This window comes from Copidosoma floridanum, unplaced genomic scaffold, assembly GCF_036245765.1.
Source record: "Copidosoma floridanum isolate Cflo_tuat_1 unplaced genomic scaffold, Cflo_Japanese_pri ptg000021l, whole genome shotgun sequence".
Taxonomy (NCBI): domain Eukaryota; kingdom Metazoa; phylum Arthropoda; class Insecta; order Hymenoptera; family Encyrtidae; genus Copidosoma; species Copidosoma floridanum.
In genome coordinates, this window is record NW_028321898.1 from 29,649,896 (window position 1) to 29,666,729 (window position 16,834).

The 16,834-nt window shown below is 44.0% G+C and overlaps 2 protein-coding genes across 2 annotated transcripts; one reads left to right on the forward strand and one right to left on the reverse strand.

Moving 5' to 3' along the window:
* Window positions 1–169: 169 nt before the first annotated feature.
* Window positions 170–6,582, reverse strand: MED14 (mediator complex subunit 14). The gene is made up of 2 exons (XM_089594214.1): window positions 6,265–6,582; window positions 170–5,504 (listed from the first exon to the last, which is right to left on the reverse strand). Exon 2 carries the CDS (start codon window positions 5,444–5,446, stop codon window positions 548–550), a length of 4,899 nt encoding a protein of 1,632 aa, XP_089450340.1. The 5' UTR covers window positions 5,447–5,504; window positions 6,265–6,582; the 3' UTR covers window positions 170–547.
* Window positions 6,583–6,798: 216 nt separating this feature from the next.
* LOC106647738 (ATPase family AAA domain-containing protein 2B) lies at window positions 6,799–15,949 on the forward strand. Its single transcript, XM_014364256.3, has 11 exons — window positions 6,799–7,134; window positions 8,485–8,680; window positions 8,760–9,382; window positions 9,459–9,537; window positions 9,610–9,856; window positions 9,938–10,945; window positions 11,031–11,217; window positions 11,290–11,768; window positions 11,854–12,039; window positions 12,874–13,777; window positions 14,001–15,949. Exons 1-11 carry the CDS (start codon window positions 7,129–7,131, stop codon window positions 14,037–14,039), a joined length of 3,954 nt encoding a protein of 1,317 aa, XP_014219742.2. The 5' UTR covers window positions 6,799–7,128; the 3' UTR covers window positions 14,040–15,949.
* Window positions 15,950–16,834: the final 885 nt, after the last annotated feature.

Below are 16,834 nucleotides of genomic sequence, written 5' to 3' on the forward strand. Positions count from 1 at the left end.
GAATGAAATTATCGATTCATCGATCTTTCCGATTCAAGAGTAGAGCGTTGTTATTCTTTATTTGTAGAAAAATATCAATGCAAGTAATACGATGTAAATAAAAATTATCCTTCGCAGACATTTATGGGAAAATAATAAATAAAGTAAGGAAGAAAAGCATTCATTTGATTCAAATTAGGTTTTACTTAGATTATTGTTCAGCTTATTTACAGTCTTTATATAATCTTAATGAATAAACTTATTTTACTGAAAAATGTAACCATATATGATGCTATGAATTTCAGTATTAGTTTATACAGTTTTATGCAACTCAGAATCACAGCACAAACTGTTTTCAACACACACTCACACTAATGTACCACCATCTCCAACAGTTAAATCATACACATTGGAAGTCTAAAAATATTCTTGCAATAAAATCCAAATGAACCAATAAGAGTTGAAAAAGTGTTTATACAAAAGTCTTGCACTTTCAAGTTTTTCAGTCAAAAGACCCTCGTGAGACAAACTGTTCCCAAGCTCCGAAAGGTCAACCCGAGCTTTAATATCACTGAGGTCCACCCATCATGTTCATTGGTGGCATCGGCTGGGTCCTGTAAGGCGGTCCTTGGGGCGGCCCTTGTGCCCCGGGCATCATCTGCTGCATGCCTGGCGGCCCCGTCATCTGTGGCTGTCCGGGTGGCACGACTTGCTGGGGACCCTGCATCGGTGAAGGCACCCCAAGAGCCACAGCCTCCGAGGGTAAGGTCAGGTTCAGCAGAAGATTGCGCACTGCAGGGAAGACGGAGCACTCCTGCTGTCCGTTGGCCGCGTGATACTCGGCGAAGCGCTTGAGCTGGTGGATGACGGTGGCGAGGGCCGAGCCCGGGGCCGTGTCGCGCTCGTTGGCCAGGCTGGTCATGTTGGTGCGAGCGTCGTAGATGAAAGGCAGAACGAGCGAGGGCGGCTCCTCGTCATCCCGACAAGGTATCCCGAGACGCGTCAGGGTCAAGAAAAAGAGGATCTTGAGCTTGTGCTGCATGATGCCGGGTAAGCCGATCTGGACGACGGGCATGGCCGTGGGCGGAGCCCTCAGGCAGTACTGGACCGACCACTTGCACTGCTGCTGCTGCTGGAGCAGACCTGGTACGAGCTCGAGCCGCATTATCTGGACAAAGTCCTTCAGGACGTTGAGCGGCAGATTGAGTAGGTTCACGAAGGCCAACAGGCTGTTGGGCTTGTAGGGTGGAGCGACGACACGCTGCTCGAAGAAGCGCTCGAGTAGCTGGAGTTCTTCGAGGTTCCACTGCTTGTTGTGCTCGGGAAGCGGCTGGAGCTTCATGTGCAGTGACTGCATGTGTTGGAGATTCAGGGAGACGCGGCACTGAAGCGTGTCGGCTTTAAAGTGGATGACACCGGGCTCGATGCTGCCGAGGGTCACGAGGTTCTCGTGCGATTGGATGAAGCGCTGCAGCTGTCGGCGCATATACACGCAGCCAAGGAAGCGCTCGAGCGGCGACAGGTCGGGCCCCGGTAGCCCACTCGGGTGCTTGGACGCCGAGCACAGCAGGTCCAAAGTCTCGCAGGTCAGCAGGGTAGGAATGGCCCCGGCCCAGGAGCGCTGCGGCAAAACGCGGGACACGCTCGGCACACAACCTCCGGACTGCTGCTGGCCCATGGGTTGCTGAGGGCTGTGAAGGGGCACGTGGCCAGGGCTCTGACCGGGCCTGACGGGTGAAGGCCGTGAGATGCTCGGCGAGCCCGCCCAGTTGGAGGCTGCCGGTGAGGCCATGCTCTGGGACGACGGGAAAGGGCTGCCGTCAAGGCCGTGGGGGCCGGTCTGCATGAAACTACCAGCTGGCGAGTGGCCAACCTGGCTAGCGCAAGGTCCGGGCGAGGAGGTGGGCATCAGGCCTGCAGGACTCGGGGCGTGCATCAGCGGACTCGCCACCAAGCCCGAGCCGGGCGATGGGTGGGGCAATACGTTGGGCGTGTTGGGCGTCAGTGAAGGCGGCGAGGACAAGTTCAGCGACATACCGGGACTGTTTCCATACGGGTGTTGGCTTGATCCTGGACCGGACTGCTGTTGGCCAGCCATGTGTGGGCTTGCCGGCGTGTTGGGGTTACTACCCGAGGGTGGAGTCAACGGCGGTGGATGGAAACGCTGCTGGGCAGCCGGTGACTGAGGTCCCCGTGGTCCCATGAAGCCCATGCTGGCAGCCGAGCCGGGCCCTGATGCCCCGTTGGATCCATCGGCGCCAGAGCCACCAGCACCGCCAGAGTCACCCACCGTGACGGGTGAGGGCGGATTATCGTCCTCGGATTGCGAGCGCCGCCTGTAAATGGCACTCTTGTCCACGTACTGCGAGAGAAAAGTGCTGAGGCCCTGGATGGGCGTGAAGCCCTCGACGACGTTGCTATGGTCGAAGCGGCTATAGGCACCATCGCGCAAGCTGACGAGACCAGCGCCCCGGAAGCACAACTCCAGACAATAAATGTTCTGGTAGGCGATGCGCATGAGAGTGACGCATTGGGGCATCACGATGAATGTCTGGGCGGGAATCTGGGCCTTCTTCTCGCAGAGGCCGAGCTGCAGTAGAATAGGCAGCTTGCAGACCGAGGTCAAGGGCTGGAGGGTCTCGGCGAGGACGTGAATCAACTGGGCGAGGCTACGCTCGCGGTTGAGAGCCGCCTCGAGTTGTTCTTTAAGGAGGGCGTGCGCGTTATCGGTCGTGCTCGCCGGGCTCTTGCCGAAGAACAGCCGGAAGGCCTGGGCCGAGGGATCCCAGAGCACGGTGGCCGTGGCTCGCCGGTGGGGCCCATACGCCAATACGAGCCTGCTGTAATTGTACGACTTGACGCTGTAGAGGTTGCGTAGTCCAGCTGCCTGTTGCTCGGCCAGGTCGTGCACGAGGGCGAAGAGGTTGACGATCTGGGCCCAATCGCTGAGCAGCGAGCTGACCAGCTGGGACGTAGAGTCCGAGGGGCCCATATCGTACGGGAAGTAGACGGGCCGGCGTAAGCCCTGCTCCTTCGGGTGGCTGCTCAACAGGGGACTACCGTAAAAGAGGAACTCGACGAGCCAGCTCTTTCCCGAGCCTCGACCCTGGACGCGCAACGCCACGCTGAGCAGACGTTTCAGCAGGGCTGCCCAAGCTGCCGGCGAGGCTAGGCTTGCCGTGGGCGCGGGCAGCTGCACGAGCTTGAGGACGAGGGCTGCTGCGTTAGCTTCGATTTGCACACCTTGATGGGCGATCTCGCGTTTGCTCAGCTCCTGGGCGAGCATGACGAAGGGCACCTGCTCGTCGCACAGCGCCACTACGTGCGCCAGCTCGGGGATGAAGTAAGCCGGGGACTTGGGTCGCTTACCACCGCTGCCGGAGCCGCCTACAGCTTCGTTCGGTCGCGTCGTAAGTCCAGCACTGCGCCGCTTCTTGCCGCTGGCTCGCTCGCCGTTGCCACCGACTTCTGAAACACTGCCAGTGCCAACGCTCGCCTCTGATCCGGCTGTGAGCTCGGTCTCCGCGCAGTCGATGCTCGTAAAGGAGCCATGGGTCACGACGAAAGTGTCGAACTCGATGAGGCTCTCGAGGCGCAGATAAGCGTTGTAGTGGTGCTGTTGTTGCTGCGGCTGGTGGTGCTGAGGCTGCTGTTGATGCTGCTGTTGTTGTTGAGGTTGTTGTTGTTGTTGTTGATGCATCAGTTGGTGATGGGGAGACTGGTGATGATGACCAAGGTGCTGGTGCATGTTATGGCTCTTGGAGTCGGTGCCGTCGTCGTGAGCTGACGTATTCGAACCTGCGAGGTCGGAATCGGGCCGCACCGCGCACAGGTAGAAGGAGCACTGGATCTCGCAGGGCGCGGTCTCGCTCTCGCGGAAGGCCACGACGAGAATGACACCTGGATGCCGGTGGAACTGCACGTATATCCGGTGCTTGCCAACTCCTGCGATCGGGTGATCCGGTGGATAGATGAGTGGCAGTCGCTCGTGCGGCGTAGCCGGCAGGTGCTGAAGGGTCTTCTCGCAGCGTTTCTGCGTTATCCAGAAGCGCAGCTCGGATATGAGAGCCGGTAGCCGAGAGTGGTCTTCGTTAAGGGCGGCCGTGAGCTCGGGCACGAGCGGTGCCTCGTATTGGGGTATGTGGCAAAGCAGCATGCCACTGTGCGTGTCGACGGCGATAAGCAACAGCTCGGCCCGAAGACAAGGTTGGAGCACTGGTACGGAGAGGATGGCCGGCGAGCCAGCCAGGGTGCACTCGATGCCCTTGAACATGGCCTGGAGCTCCTGCTTGAGGTCGCTTAACCGGTTCCGTGTTCTTATGTAGATCGTGTGCACAAGTAGAAACTCCATCGAGAGTTGGCTCGAGCGGATCGCTACGTCGGAGATCTCGAGCTCCTTGTTGGCCAGCGATGGCGTGTGAACGATGGCCAATGGTTTGGCTGGGTCGTGCTGGTCCACCAGCACGCTGAGTTTGTAGCCAAGTTCCGAGCCTGAGTCTTTGTTCGTCAGCTCCTTCCAGTAGGATATGGTCAGGCACTCTCCAGGCGTGTATCTATCGATGCGGATGTGGTCATCCAGACGGTCCCTAATCAGGCGTAGGGTCTGCGAGTACAAGACCTCGAGCTGCAGAGACTGGCAGAAGTAGTGCAGGGTGTGGTAGACTTCGGAGAGAGGGTCCAAGGTGTCGACGAGCCGCTCCTGAACGAGCTGGTGTATGTATTGTGTTTGCATGGGGTGCACTAGCGACTTGCCGTCGCCCGTCTCCCTGTCAGAGACTAGAATTTCCAGGTCCAGCAGCCTCCAGGGAACATTTGGCCCGTCCCCCATCACGGTCAAAGAGACTGAAAACTCCTGCTCCACGCGAAAGGTCACTCTTCCTGCTTCGATTTCCAAGTTTTTCATCTGGGGTAGCAGATTCCCGGTGACTAATCTATGCTGGATGACTTGGTTCAATCTTTGTAACGTGCTTTTCTTCTCCGACACGGTTATAGGATCTGGTGGAACGATTTTTTCCCTGATGCACGCCGGTAGACGATTGTAGCTTCCAGTGGTCAGTACTTCAACGGCAGCAGGCAAATGGAAATTTGGTAGTCTAGCGTGAACCAAGGTCTCGCGAGCCATTCTCGCCAGGATGTCAGCAGTGTCGACGAACAGCAAGGACTGCTTGTCAAGGAAGGCCATTATGTGAGCTGACTTTTCAACTTTTGTGGCACTGCTCGCCCACTTTACCAGAGCCAACAGTCGCACAAACAGCTGGCGCGTTCTGGCAGAGAAGTTATATATTTCGATTTTTCGCTCCATGTCGGTTTTTCTGGGTAGCAACTCGGCAAGAACTGTGAGCTCGTGGTAGGTTCTCTGGATGATGAAATCTATAAGAAGTCCGAGAGATATAGAGCCTCCACGATTTCCCTCCTGTGGCATGTTGGTCACAGGTGTTTGGTGACCCTCTAATGGGACTGGAGCCATTTTTATGAGATTTCAACTCTTGTTCACAAATAATTATCAACTGAATGTATCAAGCCATCTGGAATTAAAATAATATTTATGTTACGGGGTGTACGATGAAGCTATAGTTTTACATTATTAAAATACCGATTTTGTTACAAAAATACCTAATGGTATTCTGCATGGCGTACTCAACAAAAAAAATTAATGGTAGATGTTGACGAAGTATATGATGTCAAAGGTGCAGGATAGTAACAAAATTGCGGAATCAACATATTTGGTCAATTTTGCGATAACAATTTTGATACCATTGATAAATACGAGAATTAGTGACACATTTAAGATAATTAATGGATACTCTACAATTTATTGTATATTGTATTAAATAGTACAATATACAAAATCCAAGAGTAAAATTTGAGGTTAATCGTTCTCTAGCATAAAAAAATTTTTTTTTTTTAGTTTTGAAAATAAGCTTTATTAAGACCTTAAAGGCTTTTATAGCTAAGCATAAAAAAAATAACACCAACATGCAGAAGTTATTCCAAGTTTATTCTATATACAATACATTTCGAAAATTATGAGCTACCGATATTTATGTGCACGTTTCTTTGATCATTGAGTACTAAACAAAATAAACAACATTAGTAAAAATAGTCTTCATACCATGAAAAAAAAAAAAACCACCAACTTGATTAAATTGATGAATAGTAAAAAAAAAAAAAAAAAAAAATGATTAGTAAACACACGTTGCAAAAAAATTAATAAATTTTGAGAGTCGAAGCAAGCTTTATAATACATCTTAGTGCTGGGCATGTATATACGTTGGCAAAGCTTACCTTTGAAGCAAGAGTCAAATTTTTAATAACTTTTGTAAACACTGAGTCATATTGCACACCACACTTTTAGTTGTTCGTTTGCACTAACATAACCCTGATGCTGTCAAAGCAAAAAATAGCAACTGCACCATATACAAATAGAGCTGTTTACAATTTACAATCACTAAATAGCCATCATAATTATGATTATCTTAATTGCTTGATAACGTTTTGTTGACAAAGGTCTTGACCCAAACTAATGGAACACCCGTACCTTATTTACACTTCACAGTCTCTTTTTTCATTATATAGGTGCGTGTTTCGCAAACGCTGCCATCATCTGCCATCAGCCATCAGTCAGGTTAGTTAGGTAACGAGCCAACGAGGTAACGGTTACCGTCATACAGTGTCATAGACCCTCCGCTAGGAAAACTTACTAGGCTAGGGAACTTCTTTCAAAAGAAATATGGTACTTTTTTAGTTTGAAATCAGCCTCGCTAGATCGCGCTGATTGTAAATTGTATATTTTTTTAATTAATGATTTTTAGCGAATCATTCATCGCTTGCGGTCTCCTATACGCGACTCATCTATACACCTATGCTTATCTCGTCCTTGATTGCTCCGTTTTTCCGAGGTTTTGCTTTTTTTTTCCTAATTTACAACACAACACCGCCATGCATGGTCCGTCCGTAAAAGAATAAAAGATACATCAGTCAACGCACGTTCCTTCCTAAGAGTCCATCCGAGGATTCTAAGGAGATTAGGGACGAACGTCAACGACCAAGTCCCTTGCAGTTCGTGACAGAGTCAGGGCGGGAGAGCTGATGAGGCTGCGATAGTGTATATAGACTGCAGTGCGAGGAAGAGCTAGGCAGCCTGGCCAGATGAAGGTAAGCAGCTGATTAGCTAACTCGAACAATTTCTACTGAGTGTTTTTTCCCAGAATAAGAGCCGTGAACCAACCTAGAGATGTGCTCTGATAAACTACATTGAATATACCTACATACATTGAAATAGCAACGGGGAAGACGCTCCTCCTTGCGCGTGTATATATATGCTTATTAAGTAAACATATATATATATATACACATACATTTTTGTTGCGTTTTCAAAAGCCGCTCATCTCATCTATTAGCTTTTTCGTCTAGGTATACTTATACATGGGTGTACAGAAGTGTTGTAGGTACATGCACCGATGCACGTAAGAAGAACCGTCCGTTCCCTCCACTCTCCGCATCATCCATCTCACTTTCGTTCGTTTCGTCCGTTTTATGGCTTTATTTATTGATGGTTGTTCGCTGTCCTCCCAGGAGGGATAGGTAATCCATGTGCACCTGCTTTGTAATATGCTGTATAGTCTGCAGTACTCAGTCCTCCAGATAGTGTGCTTGTGCTCTTTCTTTCTCTTTACCAATACTTGTGTGTATTACAACCTGCAATCTGCATCTCTATGGTTGTTTCGAGAGAGCTCCACTACATGTCATGGCCTGCAGTAGTAGAATTTACAGTGCCTGCAATAGTATCTCCAACATTTATGCTCTGTTTTTTGCTATCAGGTACTCATCTATGATTTTATTTCATTTATTTATTTTATCCTCAATACTTGGCATTCTTTGAAAGCCACAGATTCCAGGCTAGATCATATATGTCTCTTGCAACACACACTACTAATAGTGCAAGCCAGACGTATATACTGTATACTTATACTTACCTTTCCTCTTTTTCTAAGAAACTAGGAATCCATACTTATATTGCTTCTGCACAGTTGCACACTTTCCGAACTTGCTGTATAGGTATCTCACATACAAGGGTAGAGTGAATCTATCCTCTCTGTTCTGCTTGAACAGATCAGGTACATGAGACTGCACAAGTATTTTTCATATTATTGTTGTACTTAGTTTGAAAATTGATTTTTAGTTTATTGTTTGATTAACCTGTTTTAAAATGTTCCTTCATCTGATCGACCTTTTCTGGTTTCTATTAATATGTTTAGCATTATGACTTGCTCTATGCCATATATGTTTCCAAGTTTTTTTGTAAAATATTATAAGGCTAAGTATTTTAAGATGCTTATTGTTTTGATAATTCTCTTGCGTCAGAAAAACGGCATTACTTTTTTTTTCACCTTAATGTTTCCTCTTTACTGTTTCATAGTTACGAGATAAATATACCTTGCAACTGATATACATTTCTGTTGGTGTTGAGAATTCATCTATTTATTATTATTTTATTTTTTTCAGATCATGACAGATGATGATGCCCTGGATACTATGGACACAGAAGATACAGAAGAAGAAATTTATTCTCGCAAAGTAAACGATTTGAAAGCACACAACAACAACAGCCCAGAAGTCGATCAAAATGGTTCACTGGTGCGACGCAGTACAAGACATAAATCACAGACCTATGATAATCTTAACCAAAGTTGGATTTTCGGTAAAATATAAAATTTTTAGATCCAGCATTCAGTGTTCAAGCAAACATATGACTTTCAAAACTGTTATTTGTATTCCAGGAACGCAAACTTTGAAAGGATATCCAACGTATAACAAACACGACTCTTCATCAGATAAAGAAATGGCCGATGAAGCTCCTTCAATAACGAGAAGATTGAGGAGAAGGCAGCTGCCGCTGAAGTCTTCTTGCAAAAACTCATCGAGGCATTTGCGAACCCTCGACAGCCACAGCTCGAGCAGGGGGCTTCGGGGTAGACCATCCCGGAGGAGCGTACGCAACATCGAGGAAATGCCGGACCGAGAGCGAGGCATGCGCGAACCGCGAAAGATCAGCGAGCTGCGCAGCCTCCGTAGTAGGTCAGATTACGAGCATGAGCTCAAAAATGGTCCACAGCTAAGAGTCAGAGATAAAACTGAGCGCTTCAAGATTGAGCCCAAGGATAAGACCGCCAATGAGGAGAGAGAGTCGAAGCCGGTGAAGATGGAAAGCCCTTGTCGATCAAGGGATGGACCTGTTACCAGATTTAGCAATAGCCATGCCGGGAAAAACGATAAACCAAAGTTGGATGAAAAAGAGCGCAACAACGACAATGACGTTGACAACGAGGACGACGACGACGATAATTCTCCAGAGAGTGAAAAGGCTGAAAATAATGATAATTCAGACAATGATGAGAACGAAGTAAGTATGATTTTTATATCTTGATTAGATGTCTTGCTGATAAGTTACAAACTTATTTTGCCTTTATTGTACATAGGGGTACGAGGATATGTACACCAGAGTCAAAAGAACCAGAAGAGTTTCTCAAAGGCAATTACAGAAACGTCAACTTGCAGGTATACACTTAATATTTAAAATATACAATAAAATTTTCCATTTCCAGTACAAATTGATGTTACATTTTACAGAAGACAGTGATTTAAGCGACTCATCCGATGGCACCCCTAGTCCACGTAAATACAGTTTAAGGCAAAAGAAGCCTGTGGTAGACAGATTCCAAATAAATGCGGAGCAACCGAGGAGATCCATGAGGGTCTTTAGAACCGTTTTTAGCAATTCCATCAGGAGACGGAAACGCAGGAGTGAAAGCTCCAGCAGTAGCGACTCGTGTGATTCTGAACCACAACGTTACGAGAAAAAAAGTAAAAAGTCGAGGTATAAAGCGGAAACAATAAAATTTCTCTCTTTTGGTTCAACAAAGTTCAACTAAGTTGAAAATTCTTTCTTGATACGTAGGCAATCTGCAATACCTCAAGGAGGATCAACTGATCAAAGGGCAGACATAAGTCCAATCTCGGTGGACACCAGCATCACTTTCAACGACGTCGGTGGATTGGAGTCGCATATACACTGTCTTAAGGAGATGGTTGTTTTCCCCATGGTTTATCCAGAAGTTTTTGATCGTTTTCACTTGACTCCTCCAAAGGGAGTTTTGTTCCATGGACCACCAGGCACAGGTAAAACCTTGCTAGCAAGAGCGTTGGCGAACGAGTGCAGTAAGGGAAGCAGAAAAGTCTCGTTTTTCATGCGCAAGGGAGCAGACTGTTTAACCAAGTGGGTCGGTGAATCTGAACGTCAGCTGAGGTTACTCTTTGAGCAAGCCCAGCAAATGAAACCTTCGATTATATTTTTTGACGAAATTGATGGCCTAGCCCCAGTACGAAGCACTAAGCAAGACCAAATCCATGCGAGCATTGTGTCGACTCTCCTTGCCTTGATGGATGGTCTTAGCGACCGTGGCGAGGTGATTCTCATCGGAGCAACCAACCGGATAGACGCTATCGACCCCGCTCTCAGAAGACCCGGTCGCTTTGATCGCGAACTATTTTTCCCTCTTCCAGCTGTAAAAGAAAGACTAGAAATTATGAAGATCCACGTGAACAAGTGGAGCAATCCACCTGCGGACTATCTGCTAGAATCTTTGGCTGAAAAAGCAACTGGCTACTGTGGCTCCGATTTAAAAGCGCTCTGCACCGAAGCTGTGATTCAAAGTTTGAAGAGAACGTACCCTCAGATTTACAAGACCAACAATCGTTTACTTTTGAGTCCAGAAAAGGTGGAAGTGAAAAAGTTGGATTTTACGCGAGCCAGTATGTTGCTGGTTCCAGCGTCTCATCGAGTGACTTCTTGCGTTGGTCGAAGGCTGGAACCGTTTGTAGAGCCTCTTCTGGAGTCTTCGTTGCAGGAACTACTTTCGAGAATAAGGAAAATTTTTCCACAAGGCACCAACCATGAACTGGCCAAGTATGTACTTATAGCTACAGACATGCCTTATGAAAAATGTTGAATTTTCTTTTCTAACTGCTCTTGTTCTCACTCATTTGCACAGACTGAAAGTGACAAAGGGGGTTCATCGTCCACGACTTTTGATATCTGGAGGCGACATGGCGAGAAATCAAGCAACATCACTAGCAAAGGCTGTCATTTTCGACATGGATCATCTTCCCGTGCACACGTTGAACGTCAGTACTCTTTTTGCCGAGAGCGCAAGATCGCCGGAAGAAGCATGCGTCCAGGTAACTGGCAATAATTTACTTTGCATATCTTTTATTAAATGTGATTTTCTAACGCCATGGCATTTTCTTCAGGTTTTCAACGAGGCCACCAGAAATATGCCGTCCATAATTTACATAGCGTCTGTTGATCAGTGGTGGCCCTTAGTACCGGAAACAGTAAAGGCTGTTTTTCTTTGCCGCATTGCATCGCTCGATATGTCCACGCCTATATTGATTCTTGCGACAAGTGAGTTGTCGTACGAAGAATTGCCTGATCAGCTGAAAAATTTGTTTAGCGAACTTTGTGAGGAGATACATTCGATCGAGGCCCCAACCGAGGAGGAAAGAACCAAATTTTTCAAGCCATTATTCATGGTTCAGAGCTTACGAGTGCCACAAACCAAGAAAAAGAGAGATGAGGTATTGGAAGAATTGCCACTGGCTCCCGATCCAGAACCAAAGAAACTCACAGATGAAGAGAAAAGAGTTATCCATGAAAAGGAAGAAATATCCTTGAGAGAGCTGAGAATATTTTTGCGAGAGATTTGTGCCAAACTTGCGAGAAACCGACAGTCAGTATTTGCAGTGTTTCAAACATTTTTGTTTATCCGTTGAGTTTTCCATGCTGAGTTTAATCGTGCGTTGAATTGTGATTAGATTTTTCATGTTTACCAAACCCGTGGACACAGAAGAAGTTCCAGATTACAATAAAATCATTGTCCAGCCCATGGATTTGGAGACAATGATGACTAAAATTGACATGCATTGCTATCTGTGTGCTCGAGATTTTCTAGATGACATTGATCTTATTTGCCGTAATGCCTTGGAATACAATCCAGACAGGTAAAAATATTTGATTTTAAAAAATTTGTATTTACATACAGATAAATTCTGTAAATACTCGTTTGAAAAAAAAAAAATACACACACAATAAAACAATCACTTTATATAGTTTTATTTGTTTTTGCTCATTTGTAATTTTTCACAAGACTTGATTCACAAATATTTCAGTGCACAGTTTGTTTTAAGACGTAGGATTTATGTAAAATTACGATTTGCAGTGAGTTTGGTTTTTGAGTGCTTTATAAATTGAAAATAATTACATGCTTTTATTTTTCTATTTGACAAACACGTAAGAGAATGCCAGACTTTTTATTTTCAACCTTCTTGATTGTTATTTCTCTCCAACAAAAAATTATTCTTTCACTCACTTTTTAAACATCATAGCATCACATAATATCACCATAAACTAAGGAGTTCACGTCATGTTTGTACTGATATTTATGTTGTATTTTCATCTCAGCTTACGTGATAGGCCTTTCTTCGGATTATTCAAGAGGTAGTTGAGTCTTTTTTGTTCATCCATTGTCGTTGTGATTATTATTATTGTTATTGTTGTTATTGTTGTTGTTTTTATCGTTGTTGCCCTGTAGAAATCCAGTGGTTTTCAATGATTTTTAAAATATTTCTCAAGCAGCAGGGGGTTGCCATTCCCCAATTATTCATTATCCCAATTATTTGTCCATGATTTTTCAAAGCTATCGTGAAATATTTAAAATACCCCATACTGATGGATAAAACGTTTATTGAAGACCACATGACGTAAATAGCCGCTCGCTTGACAATAGTGTCTCTTTTACATACATCAAAGGGCCATAAAATTAATCATTTTTGCAGAGATCCAGCCGACAAGTTGATTCGACATCGAGCTTGTTCCCTTCGAGATAACGCCTACGCTCTCATAAAAGCTGAATTGGATTCTGACTTTGAAGACAAGTGTAGAAAAATATCGACCAACCGCAAGACTCATCTGGAGGGTGATGGCAAGAAAAAGGAAAGTCCAAAATCAACCGTGGCTCAAACCAACGATAGGTCAGATAAAAAGGACAGCGGCATAGGCAATAATAGTATCGTGGTGAATGGCAAGAAGTTGCCAAGCTCTCGCAAGCGCAGAGGGATGTGGGCACGCGGCTACGTCAAGAAGATCAAGAAAAAGAAGATCTCCTTTGAAGACAGTAGCGTGCACAATAGCGAAGCGGCTGACAAGTCCGAGCCTGGTGACCACGACAAGTCACAGGAGCTCGAAGTCGAGGAGCACGGGGAGGTAATGAACGGCCACATGCCCGCTGATGACAACACAGACACAGATTCCCTGAATGAATTGTCGAAAGAAACGCCGCCCACTACCAGCGAAACCGAGGCTGTCACAGACCAGGTCGACAAGACGGTGCCCGAGCCGAAGAGCCAGAACGAGCTGGAGAGCATGGAAGTGTCGCCGGGAGAAGACGACAAGCCAAGGGAGCGCAGCGAGTCGCGCGCATCCTCGACGCACGCCAGCCTCAGTGCCAAGGATCTGTCCTTTACTCTCGACGATCTCGGAGATAGTGATTCTAGTCTTGCCATTAATCTCGAGGAGAGTGACAAAATATTAGTTGATAGAGCGGAACTTGAGCAGGTGTTTACTTACACCGTGCAGGCCACCAAGGACTTTTCTATCGAATCGCTGTGCGACGTTCATGTCCGATTGAGTAGACGCATTGCTCTGTACTCTCGAACGTATGATAGAAAATCACTGCCAAAGGTAATTATAGCTTGATTTGCCGAAATCGAAATCTGATGTATGCCCAAGGTACCGTACATCTGTCGGAAAATATGCCTTATTGATTGCATCATATTAACTAGTTGTTCCAACTGATACAAAGTACCTCGGGTCTCCGTTGGTCATTCAAGCAGACATTCATAGCAAATAATTTGTGTATCTTTGATGACAAGATATTATATTAGATTTTTTAATTTTGTTTCAGGATTTATTGGAAGATGTCAAACGTTTTGAGATACAATAATAATACTACTATCATCTTAAAGGAACCGTTTACAACAGATGAGACGATTATTTTTTAATTTTCATTTCTGTTTAACAATTATCAAATAGCAATCTTAAGAGAAGTGTGAGAGATGTGTTCTTTCACTCTCAGTTGTAAAATGTTTGATAATTGTTTGAAAAGTTTTTTCACAATTATGACTGCCAAACTTTCTGTGAAATTATAAAACGTCGCTTGAAGCGCGATCGTAATACGAATTTTTTTACATTAGACAAGTATGTGATAAAATTGGTAGAATTTTGTAGCCAATTTTTAGCAAATGATGGCCGAAGCAAGCTTATGTTGCGTTGCACGCAACTATTCAATTGGCTTGGCTCCATTGCATTATCAATTTTGTCGTCGCGTTACTAATACCTAGTTTTTTTGTATAGTGACTTTTCACTTTATCGCCATTTCGATAATATTATGCTCGTTGATATTATTTCTGGATTTACTGCAGTAACATAATAATAAGCCTCCCATAAGTTACCTTATCACAAATAAATTATTACACAAGCTGCAAACAGAAAAAGGAAAAAAGACGAAAATATTGAATCTAGGATAAATTTGTTACTTTTCGTAAGCAAGTCACTGTTGATAAAAGCCAAGAAATGGCACAGTTTATAAGTAATGTACTTATGTCAAATTTCGCATAGCAGCATGTAACCTAGAATCGAAAATTCTCCATTTTCATATGTATAAATTATCATTTTAATTTAATTTTTTGTCAATGAATATCGTGATTTTCTATAAAATTCAGATAAATTTTTCTTTTCTAAGGCAAAGTGCGTTAATAAAAATACTCTCAAATTTTTCGTTTACGTGAGTTCGTGTACTTTCGTTAAAGTAGCTGAAATATTTTACCAAAGTATTCTATTTTTTAATAATACAATAATTAAATTAGGTTACAAGGTATGAAACAGTGTTGAAGCTTCAACCGAAGATTTGATCAATTTTTTTTTATGTTATTAGTTACTTATAATTAGCAATATAATAGCATGGATGCAACTCTATGTTTCATGATAAACTCAAACATTAATTTTTGATTTCATGGTTTGTTATATAAAGAAAAAAAAAAAAAAAAAAATTGCCATAACAAGTTACACATTTTCTTGTAGAATCATTTTGTTGTTAGTATTATTTTATCTTCGTTAGTGATTACTGTTTACCTTATTTATAAGAACTCATTTTCCAACAAGCAGGCATTAAATATAGCTAAAATCGTTGTAATCCAAAATTGGCATATTATACAAGGGATTAACTTTTTAACGCTCACATGGTCAACCAATCGATCAGAAAAAGATTTAATTTTCGAAAGGAAAAAGAAACTGAACATGACATTCCCCAGTTGACATTTTGAGAGGATGAAAATTAAATTCTAGCCGAAAAATCTCACTAATCATGTATGCGTTTTACGCAACCCAAGTAGAATTCTTTATTCGCGATTTTTTAAAAGTTCTGCTTTTTTCGAAAGCGTTTCTTCCTTTGAATAAATATCGATGTCACTTGGCTTGTTTGTCGAATTTATTTTTGACGCAATAAAACATCGTGAATAAAGAAGAGTACCAAAGTCGGATTCACATCATTATTGCACTGCTAAATTAAAAATCTATTGTGTAACCCGTTCAGTAATGCAACGATGTGAGTCTAACTGATTTTTCGCCGAATGTGCGCTGCCAGTCGCTATCTCTCATCGTAATGTTCTATACACTCGAGATTAGTTTTTATAGGAAATAATAACGCGGTCAGGATCACGTTCGATACAACGTTCATTTGTAAATCAACATGTGATTCTTTTTCTCTGACTTGTATACTTGTAAGCGATAGTTTTTAAGCTTTTCGTACAAACAAACGAATTAACTCAAAGTTTAATGAAAAAAAAAAAAAAAAAAAAAAAATGCAGAGAAATAATAAAAAACATACACTGCCTTATTTATTTTAACATATGTACGTACATCTTATTGTCATACATTGTCGTGTAATAAATTGAAGTTTCTTAACACGTTAGTTGATTTTCCCTTTGGGCTTAATCCTTTCTAAAAAAAAAAATACCCTCATTCATATTAGAACTCTAGAGTCTACTTTAGGAGCTTCGAATTATACCACAAAAAGGATTAGGAAACGAATGACGCCGATGTCGTGGTGCCTTTGAAAATTCATCTCGCCTCTACATCGATGTTATGGATTGGTAGCTCTACAAATGTATAAACAACCGGTCATGGTCTGTTCAGCGCATGTAAATCATTGTTAGAGATTACACAGTTATTGGAGATTAGACCTTTGAAAATGTGCCCGAATTTACTGATCAATTGATACTACAAGTTTAGCTGAACAGGGATGCCAATTGCCAAAGTCTCAGCTTGAAGAAGGACACAAAAAATGGATTCTATACAAATTCTGGGACAAAAAAGTTTGTCAGGTCAACATGAACGTTCTGCTTAACGATCGTAAAATTGAATTGTATATTCTCAAAGTTACCGATATACTTGACAAAAAGTAATTACAGCAGGAAAAAAGAAGAAATCGATTGAATGTAAGGCCCCAACACGTAAGAACGACGAAAAAGGTATAAAAAAGAAAAAAATCGGCCGAACCCGTATAATAATAATATATAGTGTCGCCATCACACCATGTTTTGTTTTACGCACAATACACACACACACACACACACAACCCCCAAAGCGGCGAAAAATGACAGTTCCGTGAAATCTCAGCCGTAACAGATGCGCTAAACGGTCTCCTTTCCGCGCGTAAATTTCCAGTGCAAAGCCGCTCTC

Excerpts from the sequence above, each read along its gene's own strand:
- MED14 (XM_089594214.1), bottom strand. The coding sequence starts at position 5,446 with ATGGCTCCAGTCCCATTAGAGGGTCACCAAACACCTGTGACCAACATG.
- LOC106647738 (XM_014364256.3), top strand. Across the intron at positions 9,538-9,609 it reads ACAGAAACGTCAACTTGCAG|AAGACAGTGATTTAAGCGAC; the intron begins GTATACACTTAA and ends TACATTTTACAG. Across the intron at positions 11,769-11,853 it reads AAACTTGCGAGAAACCGACA|ATTTTTCATGTTTACCAAAC; the intron begins GTCAGTATTTGC and ends AATTGTGATTAG.